This window comes from Magnolia sinica, chromosome 2 (assembly GCF_029962835.1).
Source record: "Magnolia sinica isolate HGM2019 chromosome 2, MsV1, whole genome shotgun sequence".
NCBI lineage: Eukaryota > Viridiplantae > Streptophyta > Magnoliopsida > Magnoliales > Magnoliaceae > Magnolia > Magnolia sinica.
Window position 1 is genome coordinate 132954275 of NC_080574.1, and position 14403 is coordinate 132968677.

The 14403-nt window shown below is 41.2% G+C and overlaps 1 protein-coding gene across 4 annotated transcripts; it reads right to left on the reverse strand.

Annotated features, from left to right (window-relative positions):
- Positions 1–680: 680 nt before the first annotated feature.
- On the reverse strand, positions 681–10116 carry LOC131237707 (uncharacterized). 4 transcript variants are annotated; one of them, XM_058235622.1, is made up of 8 exons: positions 9794–10116; positions 8090–8212; positions 5488–5688; positions 3954–4050; positions 2418–2521; positions 1286–1337; positions 944–1147; positions 681–855 (listed from the first exon to the last, which is right to left on the reverse strand). In XM_058235622.1, exons 1-8 carry the CDS (start codon positions 10006–10008, stop codon positions 796–798), a joined length of 1056 nt encoding a protein of 351 aa, XP_058091605.1. In that variant the 5' UTR covers positions 10009–10116; the 3' UTR covers positions 681–795. The 4 variants fall into 4 exon arrangements, with proteins under 4 accessions (XP_058091605.1, XP_058091608.1, XP_058091607.1 ...); XM_058235625.1 differs by having other exon boundaries at positions 973–1147; positions 9794–10115; XM_058235624.1 differs by having other exon boundaries at positions 922–1147; positions 9794–10115.
- Positions 10117–14403: the final 4287 nt, after the last annotated feature.

Sequence of the window (14403 nt, forward strand, 5' to 3'; positions counted from 1 at the left end):
AAAATCAGAATTAGTAAAAATAGTAAATTTTCCTTAAACGTTGTTTTTGAGTTGAAAGCACAGGTTTTCTGGCAAAACGGACAGATGTAGCCCACTTTATGCGTCAGTTCACCTCCGATTGTCCATTTCAATAAAGATTGGTAAGTTATGCACCCTGTAAGGATACCCCCAGATCAAAAGTTATGATCAATTTACAGTCCACCTTCTTTTGGTCCAACCATGTTAGGAATGCATCTGTGCCATGTTCTACATCATATTAGTATTATTAAACTCCTAGTTTAATAATTAAATATAGAGTCAGGTTGAGTTGAGTCTTCTAGTCAACTTGAGTCAACCCGACCCGGCTGGATATCAAGTTGAGTCAAGTTTTTCAACTAAGAATGTTGCACCCATCTACTGTGCAGAAAAATGTAGTGATGTATGAGTTAGAAAAATTGTACACACCACTCGGCCTGACACGTTTGGCCTGAGTTGAGCCATGACTCGCCCGAGTTGGGGTCGAATAAGCTTGACTTGCCTGAGTTGGGGGTGAGCTGTGGTATCAAAAACTGGAATGGGCCAACCAACTGCAAATCGGTCGCATCAGACTCGGTGCGTGTCTTAAAACCATGGTTTTCATATTGATGTGTAATGTCCCCAAAATCATAAAGAGTGGAATGGGAAAGTTAGAAATTGCTCCATGGAAATGGTGTTCCCCTCTCTCGTAGGTAACAAAAACCATTTGGTTAAGAACCTTAATCATACAAACTCTAATTGTCATTAGACTCGGAGCTCAATTGAAATCTCAGCTACAACCTAGCTCTTTGAATTTCTGTATTCACTGGCAATACAGACCTCACTCCGGATCACCCAAACCTGCCACAAGGTAGAGATAAAGGCCACTCGCTATAAAAGAAAAAGGAAAGAAAACAAACTTCCTACTTCAAATTCGTGTAAACGCAACAGTTTCAATGTGGGAAACTTCCGCCCCACCAAAGACGAATGTAGTATCTTCATGGACACAATCAAGGTATCGGAATGGAGGCCGCTCTACATGCGTTTCTTGGTCCTCGGGGGGCTCCAAGTCCTGTGGAGTGAGCCTTCTTTGGCTGAGAGCATCCATCTCTTGCACCAGATCATCTTTCGAGCTGTTACATGACATGATGACCTGCATGACCAGAACCCAAGAGGGGAAGAGAGTGAGTGCAGGACTTTGGTAAGGGCATTTTGGTCACTTTCGACCATTTTTGAGCAGTTAAGATATGGCGGTTGATGGAACGAGTTTAAGAGAGGTTAAGATACTAACCAGTATCCCGCCAGGAGCAACCAACTTGGAGAGTGATTCCCAATACATGACCCTGAAAATACAAAATTGTGGTAGCCAAACAAATCACATTTGTGCATTCTCATTAGAGTGTAAGAAGCTTAAGAACAACTAGTATTCAAATCAATCAGCCCAATTTAGTTTTCTGAAGAATGATCATAGGCAGCTACCATGCAGCATGATTTTTCCCGCCAATGTGTCTCATGTGTAGAACATTTGAGCCTTGCAAAAGGTGGGAGCCATTACAAAGATCTCCAGCTGTATAAATCAGGCCAGTCTGCTTATCAGTTGGGTCCACCATTGGATTCTAATGGACGACCAATCATCTGACTCAATGTAGAGAGGTCTTGCGCGCACCTGATAAGCAGATCGACCTGATTTTTGCACCATGTGATTGTTACGATGGTTTCACTCTTTACACGGTCAGATGTCTTAGGCATATGATCTTTCCCCTCAATCCTGTCATATTGGCAAAGCTAAAGGAGCTGCTCAGTCCAACACTGCATTGTGATTTGTTTCATAGGAGATTCAAAATGAGGCTCATCGGATTGCGTCATGAGACATGTCAAGGCTACGTGAATGAAAACTAATATCCTAATACTAGGAGATGTACTGGTAGAAAGCCTGTGCAAGATACAAGCCATCAAACCAGGCTGATGTGCGGACCTCAGGTAATTTTTTTGTAAAAGCCAATGTATTTTGTACATGTGAGGACCACCTGAAGAGCGACTGGCCTGATTTTCAGTCAGGGTGCATAAACAATGGTATCTACCTGATTAGTGACTCAGTTGGGTCATGCCAACTCATGTCGAGATGACCGAATTTTCAAGTCAACTCAACAAGTCTTTTCGAGTCCTTACCAAGTCAAGCTCTTCAGCAAGTTTCCAAGAGACTCGGCTCGAAATCTCATTGAGTCAAGTTGCCCAAGTTTCAAGTCGAGTTACCGAGTTTTAGAACCATGCTCCAATGTATACACCACACTCGCAAGAATGTGAATTGGATTCAATGAAATTGGAGAGAATTGAGCTCATAGATCTCATGTTTTCGCACAATATGAAGACAAATGAACTAAATGGAAACATGAGTCATAAAAGGAACTAAAGACTGGTTTTACCTTTTGGGAGAGCCATCGGAATGCAGTCCAATTGCATCAAGAGCCCCCTTATCAACAACAAGCTGGAATTTTCTCTCCAATTTTGTCTCGAGGACATCATCAACCTATTGAATAAAGAAACGGTAATAATGTCAAAAGGCTCCCAAATCAAGTGAAAGTTATCTACTCCAATGATCTTAGTAAATGACTAGTATGCTCTATTCAGAAAACCCATCTTATCAAGAGATAAAAAGATAAATAAACAAATAAAATGATTTAATGAGCAAGCATATGTAATGTTGGGGCATTTTCACACCAGGCTCGAGTGGGGTGGCTTGTGGGATGCAGGGAAACACTCGGGGTGGGCGGCCTATGTGAAGCAGGTGGCTCGTGTGAGGCGGGCCCCACCCGTGTGAGGCAGGTGGCTCATGTAAAGTGGAACCCATGTGAAGTGGGGCCCATGAGGGTGGTTCAGCCAAGGTCCTAACCCATGGGACGTGGGGCCTGGGCTATGAGATAAAGGGATTGGTTCGCCACGGTCTATTAGTTTGAGCTTTTCGAGAAAGTGGTTAGTTATCTTGCATTTAAGTGGTATTCGAGCGGGAGGTCTCGTGTTCGAGACTCCTCACCGGAGGTAATTAATGCAGGGGCATTTTCACACCGAACTCGAGTGGGGTGGCCCCTGGGATGCATGGGCACACTCGGGGTGGGTGACTTGTGTGAGGCTAATTACGGTTCCCTAGCCATTCTGTGATGCAGTAGCTAAAAGATTTTCATCTAGAGAAAAAACATTGATACTTATGGCATAGTATGACCATCCATACACATGACACAACCACTGAATATGTGGCATGGATGCACATCTTCCAAACTGTCCGATCACAAGCCCCACAAAAGATGGGTAACCCTCAAATCAGATTGATTGGACAATCCTAAACACTGACTAATGGGCATTCGTTTGTTGGATTTACATACTTCAGTTTAACTACCCATTTGATAGGCACCCATTGGACAGTTATAACCATCCACTCAGTGTGATTTTTGGGTCATGATCCACAATAGGCCCGTAATTTGGATGGTTTAAATTAAAATTTATGCATGCACATGCAGAGATTGTGTGTGCAAAAGCTGCCATAACCTGCCAGAATGTAAAATAACTACCGAAAGAAGCCTGAACCCATTCCATAGAAGTTTTGGTCACTACACTAGACCTACAATATAGATGGAAACCACTAGACAAATATTATATGTTTTCATTGAATATGAGAAGCTCCCCATGGGACAAGTATCCTAAGTCCTAACATCTTTGAACAATGAAGAAATGCTGCATGCAGGAGGCAAACACCCACCCAGATTGATTTGATTATATGGATTTCATATTTCCATGATTTCGAAAGTGCAACTGAAAAACATCGTTATTTGAGTTTTCAGAAGGGAAAATGGATGGAGTGAAACCAATATAAGTGGGTGTAGATTTCAATTCTGACTCCATGAAAAAAAAAAAGGATAGAAAAAGATGAAAGTTTTTAAACATGCTATTGAATTCCATGGGAATACCAAAAACTTGATGTTAGCGAATCCATCACGAACAGCAAGGTTCCGTGCTAGATCAATTGCTGCTTCACTGCTATCAATTCCTGTCAAATCAGAGAACCTGAAAAGATATCATCGGAGTTCACTCATTATAATATTTTCAAGGACTTGTTCTATAAACAAATTAGTAAGCCCTTGGCATACAAAATTTCCAACAGCATATTGTGCAACACATGTAATGTCATTGAAAATAACCAAAATTTATTGACGAATGTGAAAAATGAAATTTGGACAGTAGCAGTGAAAAAATCATCATCATCACTCATTGATAGTCATCAACCTATGTATTGGAATATTTGTGCTCTCTTTGCGTTAGGCTGGCAGCTGGTATCAGACTTATGCCAGACTTCCATCGTGAATCCAAACAATATGACATTCCAAACCTATGCTAGGTAGTGACTTGATGACTTATGGTCTAACTGAAGGTCTGGCCCTGATAGAGTGGAATGGCAGAACAGGATTCATGTAGCTGGCCCCAAATAGTTGGGATAAGGCTTAGGTGATGATGGTGATGATGAAGATGATCAGTATCGTTTTCGTCTTAGCCTAGTCCCAACTATTTGGTGTCTGTTTCACAAATCCTGTCCCAAATATCCTCTTTGCATGTTGCATTAAAAACCGAAAAGAAAACGAAGGACGAAAAATCTCTGTCATAAAAAATAAAAATAATAAATAATAAATTCCAAGAAACTTCAAGTGGAAGTGTAATAATAACCACATCTGACTTTCTACAATCAATTAAAACCATCTCACTTGGTTTTCAATATGGAAATTATTTTTTAACTCCCTCAAACACAGAGACAGAATGACAAAGCATACTTTCTGTAGTGGCATTTGTTTATAGTGGAAATTGTCGACGTTCTGCCAAGACCCATTACTCTTCTTCCATGTATGGAAAATGATTTTTCATCAAGTGTATGAGATGGTATTTCAACAATATGAAAGTGATAACTGATCACGAGATAACTAACTGTGAGGCTTAGGCTTCCAATTGAAAACTAGGGACCTCCTTGCATCTCTGCATCTTTCTTCACGTCATTGTTCAATCAAGAAATCAAATAAACTGAGTTGTAGGGGACTGAGCCTTGGTGAGAAAACTCGTGGTGTTTTAGTGTCAGCCATACAAAAATCCACCATGTGCATGGCTTTTGTTGGTGATAAATATTAAATGACAAATAGTATGAAATGCTACAATGACTAAATAAGCACTAAAGTCATTCTCGTCTGACCAGGCCTCAGATATGCTACCTGACCCATTACATATTTACACATGATATGCCACCAAGTTTTGGAGTATCAAGCTAACATTGCACCTCCAACAGACAAACATATTATAGAATGACTCAGATATTTCTGCACTTACATGCAAGAGAATGAGCAAAAATAAAACTATACATCATATGCCAAGTTGCGAATGGAAGACATCCCATAAAGTTGGAATAAATGTGTGAAGCAACTAAAATAGATATAAGTTAACATCAGCATTTCCAACTGCTACCCTTGCTTTGCAAGTTCCTGAAGAATCAGACCACTCCCAGTTCCGATGTCAAGCACACTCCAGCTAGACAAGCATTTGTGGACCTCTCCACTGGACTCGGATTTGGTATCTTCAGCCAAATGTTGTGTACAGCCTTGAGAAGTGCTAACACAGAGGTTTTTGGTCCAGTCCACTACAGCCTCCATGACTTCAGGTCCAAACCTAAAAAGAAGAAACAATGCTTAGATGCTAATCTCGTGGTTATATAAAAGGATTTTTATGGCAGAAGAAATGGATACAAATAAGATGTTGAAATATCCTCTGTTTCTGCAACTTAATTAAGTGTGACTGAAAGTAACCAATTAGTGCTTCAATGCCCTACATATGAAGGTGAAAATAATGCAGCCAAGGACGCAACATGCAGCATAAATGAAGGTCGAATGCTGATCCCCATATTCAAAGCATTTTGGGTTGAGATTCAGCATTTTTGCAAGGCATGTGTGGACCAAGGCCATATCAGTTACCGCCTGAAAAAACCTATTTTGGCCCCGTAAAAGACCCTGAAATGACCGTTACAGGTAAATTTTTCCGTAATGGCCAGTACGGGCAATTTTTCTATAACAGCTGGTACGACCCGTTAACGTGTAACGGTTACCATTATGTAACCATTTTGGAATACCTTAGCAAGGACTGGAAGCTTTAGGGAAGTGAAAATCTTAAAAAGGAAAGAAAAAAAAAGGACTGGAAGCTTTAGGGATGAGGGCCAGATGAGATCTGTAAGAGAGGGTTGAAACCCAATCTATCATCGTCAGGAGATATGATCGTTGAATGTACAACCAATTGTTGTTGATGTCACCCCATTCCATGCTGGAGAGGGTTATTTTATTTTGTTTTTTATTAGGGCTCTAAAAGTGCGAAGGGACTGACCATAGTCATTTGACTATCTCTTATAAAGGGTAAGTCAACTATATTAAATTTGGGGGGGGGAGATCACCACCTTCATCATTCCATTCCACCAATACCATCTCCACTCAATCAATTTTGTACTATTTAGGGGTCATTTGGGAGCGTGTAATCGGTGGTAATTGTTGTGAATCGATGGTAAGTGGTGTGTTTGGGAGAGTATTTGATGTGAATTAGATTCTAAAAGCCCTTTTCTTGAAATCGCAGCAAAACCATGTGATTCCATTTCACATGGATTCCGGTTATCACCGATTCACAAGTCACTGTCCTCTCTCTCACTCTCCACCAATGCATTCCATATACAAGCTGCCAAACATAATTGGTAATTCCAATTCACATAAATTCCATGGTAATTGCCAATGCATATCAAATACATGGCTCCCAAATGGATAGTTTTCCTCTTATCTGAATCCAAATTTCTATAACGACAATAACTAAGTGAAGTTCTGAGGTTTACTACTATAAACACATTATTTTTAATTGCATAGTAGAATTTCAAAATAGACACTTCCTAGGCACTCCTTGAATTATTGAGAATAGATTCCATGGTAATTACCAACGCATATCAAATACACGGCTCCCAAATGGATAGTTTTCCTCATATCTGAATCCAAGTTTCTATAAACACAATAACCATGTGAAGTTCTATGGTTTAACACTATAAACACATTATTTTAAATTGCATAGTAGAATTTCTAAATAGACACTTCCTAGGCACTCCTCGCGTTATTGAGAATAGCCACTTGTTGGTTTCTTCAAGAATCTAATAGTTTAGGCGAGGTCTCCTCAGACCTAGTTTCCCCATCATGATTGAATCATCACCACACTAGTTAATGCAAAATTGTTCTTCCATGTAGTCAATTTAAGCTCAATTTTAAATAGTAGGACCAATGAAGTAGTGGGGCAAGATAAGAGGGTTTGTCATGTGACTGGCATTAGACTTGGTATCACAGTTTCAAATGAGGTTGGCAATGTAGTGACGCAGGACAACTAACCACTTCCTTCAAAAGCTCGAACTAATAAAGTGTGGCAAATCAATCCCTTTATCACATAGCCCAAGTTAGGCTCGTGGGCCCCACTTCACATGGGTCCTGCCTCACACAAGCCACCCGCCTCACATAGGCTGCCCACCCTGCTTGTGCCCCCACTTCACATATGCCACTCCACTCGAGCCCGGAATGCCCTTGCATTACATAGCTTTTCGCTGGCTTGATTTGACCAACTAATGTGTAGATGCTAAGATACTTGCCTGATGGAACAGAGTCAAGCATCCCTTTAAGTGAGCTTCATTGAAGCTTTTCATTAAAGGCAATCATCTTCTACTGAATTTGTTTGAAAATGATTCCACTTCTCATACACATCACCTACTATAGCCTTTGACATTGGTAAGATCTACCACATTCATCAAGAGGGTGCCAAGACAGGTGTAAGGGCACGCAAAGGTGGCTTTGTAGTAGAGTGTATGGAGAGAGGCACAAGCATCTTTCACTTCATGAGTCATTGTCAAGGTGTGGAAGAAAAACCACTCAAACTAGGACTAGAGATTTCCCCCTGATAAGAGTATGCATTTACAAGGAAAAAGTATATACAAGGGTGACCAGGACTCCTCTACTTGACATTAGGCCATTACAAGAATTTAAAAAATGATAAATGTACTTACCAATTTTCACCTACGTGACCATGTTCATGGAAATTTGTCAGTTTATTTGTGTATGTGGCATCCCAATAGCTTTGGGAACCCAGCGAAGTTTCCACTTCGGCATCTGGCGCATCCTTGTCGGAACTGCTTCCACAAAATAAATTTCCATACATATCAGAAAACATCACCATAATCTCAATATTCAAATTAAACACAGAAAAAGACTTAAATAGCATTTTAATTCAAGTCATAATCATTTTTGAAGAACTAAAAGTTAAGATATCTTCCTAAAGATTTGCACTCATTGAAATCCAGCTATCCATCTATAAGCGTATCACCACACCACCACATTCAATCTAAGGTGGGATCCTTCAAATAGATGATAGAAGGAAGATGCTACCTTGACGTTGGTGCATAGACTTTGGTGCATATGTATGACCTACAACCAAAAGATCACATAACAATCATAACTGTTCAACCGTTGCACTCTTTTACGCATTTTCTTGCAATCCATTTTCATCCAAGCAATTTGACAGCTCTTCAGATTTTTCTTTTTTATCTTTGTTTTCCTTCAATCCCAAACCTTATGTAGTAAAATCATAATCTTCTCATCGAATCAAAATTCAAAGGGAAATTCCCAAACAATCATAAAAACAGAATGGGATTTTATTAATGCTCTGCCACGCAGTGGATGGTGATCACCAAGTAGATCCTCTGATCCATCCGTTGAGTAGACTTCTCGTGTTGCCTATTGACTGTTTGCCATGTCTTCATTTCACCGTCTATTCGCAGGCCAATCACTGGACAGATAAGATTGTCGGGTGGATAAGTTCTTCACAGCATCAGTGGCATAAGATTGTCCAATGGACGAGTTCTTTGCAGCTGCATTCATGCATGGCAGCACCCACCACATGGGGGGTGAGCTGTTCGTTTTTCCACCGTTGTTACCTCCGGTGGCTGACGTCAGGTTTGCCGGAAACAGAGACTGTCATCTGAAACCGCCCCCATCCTGAGGTTCGGGGCTAGGAGGTTAAGCTTCACTTACACCTAACCACTAATTTGCTTGCCCAAGGTACAAGATTTCCTTAGCCTTGACCGTCCACTTAGTGGGCCATTTAAGGCAGCTAGGGAAGTACTTCACAAAGTCCCCCAGCTAACAGTTTAAGGACATGACTAGGTCCCACAGCACCCACCACATGATCGCTCCGGATCACTGAAAAGTGGGCCCCCACATGTACATAATGCTGGCCTGAAAACACCCTATCTGCCAAAAGGGTGTTGTTTTCTTTTAGACCCAACAAAAGTACATGTGGGGCCCACCTTCAATCAATCTAAGCCATCCATCCGAACTCTGGAGGGACCCATCACCCATCATCAGGTGTGACACCCAGTGAGATCCCCCTATCAGATAAAATCCTCACCATCACACCATTGGATTTAAATGGTCGACCAATCCAACGGCCCACATTTAATGGGGCCAATCAAAAGTTACGAACATCTGACGTGGCACATTTTTGGGGCATGTCCCATCCAAAATCGGGCACACTATAAGAACGGTTTTGATCACCAAATTGCAGTCTCCGACACTACGATTTTCCGGGCCCAGGAAATCGGTCGATTAGGTGGTGTATATGAAATCTAATGCATCACATTCCCACCCTTTTTGCCCCAATTTCCATCTGAAATGCGATCCGATAGAGAAGCAGTCGATCGGAAAGTACAAACCCGTAATCCGACGTGGGGCGGAGGATGCCCGTGGAGAGCGCATCTGAAGCGTCCACGTGGCGCTGCTCATCGTCGAACGTGCTTCCGTGGTCGCTCTTCACAGACCAGGAGTCGGCGGCGATGGAGCGGTCGTCGTCCGAGATCAGCTCGCCGGCGATCGGAGCCCGTGAATGTACGAGATCGGAGTCTTCCGTAGAACACTGGATTCCGGCCATTGGAGATCGGAAAATACAGAGAGAGATGTCAGCAAACGGAGGATTTGAAAAAAGGAAAGAGATGTCAGCAAATGGAGGATTGGAAAAAGAAAGAGAGTGCAGAGTGGAGAGAAATGGCAGAGATGAGAAAAACTTTGATACTCTGGAGAGTATGATGGATGATACGCAAGCACTTAGAAATTACTTGGAATTTGCATTCGTCACATAAAATTACTCAAACTAGACCGTCCAAATTGTGGAAACCAATGCATAAGTATTTGAAACGATTTTTAGGATTATTTAATTATCTAAATTTTGGATTGAAGAGAATTTATTAGACTGTTAAAACAAAAAAATAAAAAAATAAAAAAATAAAAAAAAATCTAACGGTTCTATTATCCAAAATAGTTTTCTATAAATCATAGATTAATATTTCTCGACCAACATTATTTTTTTATCATTAGAACTATAAACATTGGTTTCCACAATTTATAAGGTTTAACTTGAATTAAGGGATGTCAGATGTACAATTTCTTAGTGACTGTGTTTCAAGCATCATACGCTGCCAGAGTATCAAATAACTTCCTGTGTAAAGAGAGCGCGCGTTACTGGGAATGGGATGCTCGATGGCCAGTTCGAGTTCGTGTTGCCATTGTCAAGACTCGGAATCGACGGTATGTATCGCCCATGGGGGCCCACATGTAGAGATGTACGATGATTGGAACCGTCCATATTCTACCTACTATCTTAAAAGAGCTATATACAAATAATAAGGTTTTAAAATTCATCCTGCCATTTGATGTTTTGGATTAGATATGAACCGTTGAAAATGGTATTCTATGTTTCATATTTACCTATACACAGTCATGATAAAAATTAATTTATCATAATACTTTTATTATGGCCATTAAAAGGTAGTATCCATAGTATGGACGGTTGCGATCATCATAAAATATCAGAATTTAGGCCACAGTGGAGAGACACATGGATGCTACTGCACCGCGACATATAAAAAACGAACTCAGTCAGGTTTGCCCGTTGGGTTCTGCATGTTCAAGGGGAATCGTATCCGCACCACGGCATCTGCACGCGCCAAATGCATGTGATGAATAAGTTATAATATAAAGAATTAATGAAAGATCCAGACCGCTAATACGTTGGGCCCAGTTAATATTGTATGAAATTATTTCAATATAACGAAATTTCTCTCTTTAGGTGGTGCAAAATATTACATTAAATTTGAACCGTTGGCTGTTTGTACTTATCTGATGAGTGGGGACAGTTTTTCCTACTTTTATGGGCCCAGAAAATTCGCGAGAGTGATACTTCAGAACGTATGTGGCGATTCTGGTTGGTGCATACAGATGCGCCGCTGCAAACAAAAATCATCGTTGCTTGTTAAGCGATTCCTACAACAACCGTTGTTGGGAGCCCGTGCAACAGAAATCGTCATAGGGCCCGCAGTAATTCCTGTAATAAATCTACTCCGTCCATCAGCTTTTTCAAGTCATCTTAGGATGTTATTCCAAAAATAAGCTATATCCAGTACTCAAGCATCCCACAGCAGTGGCAAGTGAGGATGGGGATGCCCCACATTGAAATCTTTCCGTGGCCACCGTTATGTTTATATGCCATCCAAACCGTTAAAAATGATGAATACCACTAATAAAATACAAATAACAGCCTGATGTAAAGCTTTGATAGGCCCAAAGATTGGGTGTATCCATCCCACAAATATCAGCTTGATTCAGAACTTTGGGCCGACGCTTTGGATATGGTTGAATTTTGAAAGCTAGGAAAATAGACGAATGGTGTGGATAAGACACATACATCTCAATGGCCCCACATAGTTTACCCAGCATACTAAATTACTCGGTACGCAATCAGGTTTCCGCACTGAGCAACTCGGCACTCTATGGTGCGCAGCGAGCTGAGTAAACTCTAGGGGCCTACTATGATGTACGTGTCTTATCCACACCGTTCATCTAATTTTCTCTTGGGGTGACAGAAGTTTCAGATCAAGCTGGTATTTTCGTTTTCCTTCTCCATGTCTGTATGACCTTGACCTTGTAAACATGTTACATGGCGAATCAAAAAAAAATACTGTGGCCTAGCATGGCTTTGGTAGACATCATTATCTCCACTGTTTCCTGTGGTGTGGTTCATTTGAGCTTTGGATATAGTTCAATTTTGGAATCAGGTACTAAAATTAGCTGTAAAAACGGATGGACGGTGTGGATAAGACACATACATCTACAGTGGGCCTCACAGAGTTTACTCAGTATGCTATCGTGGGAAATTCTCGTCCCTTGATAACAATTGGGAAGTTGCTTTCTTCCATCATCTATAGCCAAATTTGCAGCTGCCATGCACGTGCGGATGGAATGTGTGCGAGAGATTCTGTCCGTTATTCATGAAATGGTAAATATACGTAGTCTGATAGATCGACCTGGTCCACTTGTGTGGTGGCCAAATATGTACTCTGTACGTGGACCGTTGCACATCATTTTTAAGCATCTTACAGATGTGGGCCTATGTGATGAGTGGAGTAGCCCAAACTTTAGATAAAGTAACATTCACTATTAGGCCGTTTAGATTAAAGGTCCAGATTTTGCACGATTGCTTCACTGCCACGCGTATGAAGTGCAATGAACACGGATTGCCTGCAACACGTGTGGAACGTATTCCTGCAGTCAGAAGATAGGTGGGCCCACTGTGATGTTTGTTAGAAATCCACCCCATCCATCCGTTTTTCCTGCTCATTTTAGGATATGAACCCAAAAATGAGCCAGATTCAAAACTCAAGTGGGCCGCACGGTAGGAAAAAGTGGTTAAGGAAATGCCCACCGTTTAAAATGCCCTGGGTCTACTGTGATGTTTATATGCCATTCAAATCGCTCATAAGGTCATTTCTACTCGATGAACTGAAAACACAAAAATATAAGCTCGATCCAAAACTTCTGTGACCCCACGTGTTTCAACGGTGGATGTTCGATCTTTTGTTTCCTGTCCTTCCTGTCATACGGCTTCCTGGAGTTTTGGATTTGCGTATTTTTGGGCATCTCATAACTTGATCGGACAAAACGGATGAACGGTATGGATTTCTTAGAAACATAATGGTGGGTCCCACCTAGCTTCTGACCGATTGAACTTCCTCCAACAGTGTCGAAGGAAATCCCCGTCCCACCCATTGGGATGGAGGTCCTCGATAAGAGCGGATTACACAAAGATATATACCTGTGCCGGGGCTGTCTAGGTTCCACATAGATGTCCGTGACAAATCCACTCCGTCCATCTGTTTTTTAATACCACAATAAGTTAGGATTCTATCAATCAGATCCAAAAATCAGGTGGGCCACCACAAATGAAACAGTAGGAATGAAAATGTGCATCGTTGAAAGCTTATTGAAGCTGACTAGGACTTTTATATGCCATCCAAACCGTTCGTATGGTTATTACCACTCAGATAATCTGTAGTAACAAATATCATCCTGATGCAAAACTTCTCTCACCCCGAGGCATTCAATCGTTACTGTTGCATGTGGTATATCCCATATGAGTTTTAGATTCCTATCCTACTGTGGTCTTAAAACAGATGGACGGAATAGATTTGTCCAGGATATCACTGTGGCCCACACAGCCCCGGTTACAGTTGTTTCTGTTCGGGGCACATGCAATCCGCTCACGTTATCGCGGGGCTTGCTAGTTGCAAACCGGTCCTGGCTACTACCCCACCACGAAGAAACTACATTTTATATTATATTATATTATATTATATATATATATATATATATATATATATATATATATATATACACACACACGTGCGCGCAATGAGCTCCCGTGAGGTCGAGCTGTGTGGGCCCCACCGTGATGCATGTCAACCATCAACATTGTGCATTTGATAAGTCCTCTCTAAATTATGAGATATCCCAAAAATCAGTTGTATACAGAACTCAGTGGGCCATACCATTTAAAATCATGTGAAGACATCGTTAAAATGTATAAAAGCACTTGGTGGTGAAGACACCGTTAAAACATATAAAAGCGATTGGTGGGGCCCACTTGAGTTTTGAATGCTGCTAAAACTTGGTCTAAACCCTCATCCAAGTGGGACACACATAATGGATGAGCTAGATTTGCAAACTACATCTCAGTGGGCCCAAAAAATGGTTATAAATATTTTAATGGTGCACGGCCCCTCCCCACTTCTGTATGTGGTGTGGCTCACACAAGTCACGGATTGACTTGATTTTTGAGACCTAGCCCACGATGGAATGGTGCATCTGACTGATGGGGTAGATGTTTGAAACGCATCATGGTGGGGCCCACACAGCTCGATCTCATGGGACGGACTCATGAGGACGAGCGCATAGTACCTTTTCCATATATATATATATATATATATATATATAT

What these genes read in the sequence shown, in the direction of transcription:
- LOC131237707 (XM_058235622.1), bottom strand. Translation starts at nt 10,008, where the DNA reads ATGGCCGGAATCCAGTGTTCTACGGAAGACTCCGATCTCGTACATTCA. An exon ending in TCGCTAACATCAAGTTTTTG is followed by an intron (nt 2,522 to 3,953) that starts GTATTCCCATGG and finishes TTTATTCAATAG; the next exon opens with GTTGATGATGTCCTCGAGAC. An exon ending in TCCGATGGCTCTCCCAAAAG is followed by an intron (nt 1,338 to 2,417) that starts GTAAAACCAGTC and finishes TTGTATTTTCAG; the next exon opens with GGTCATGTATTGGGAATCAC.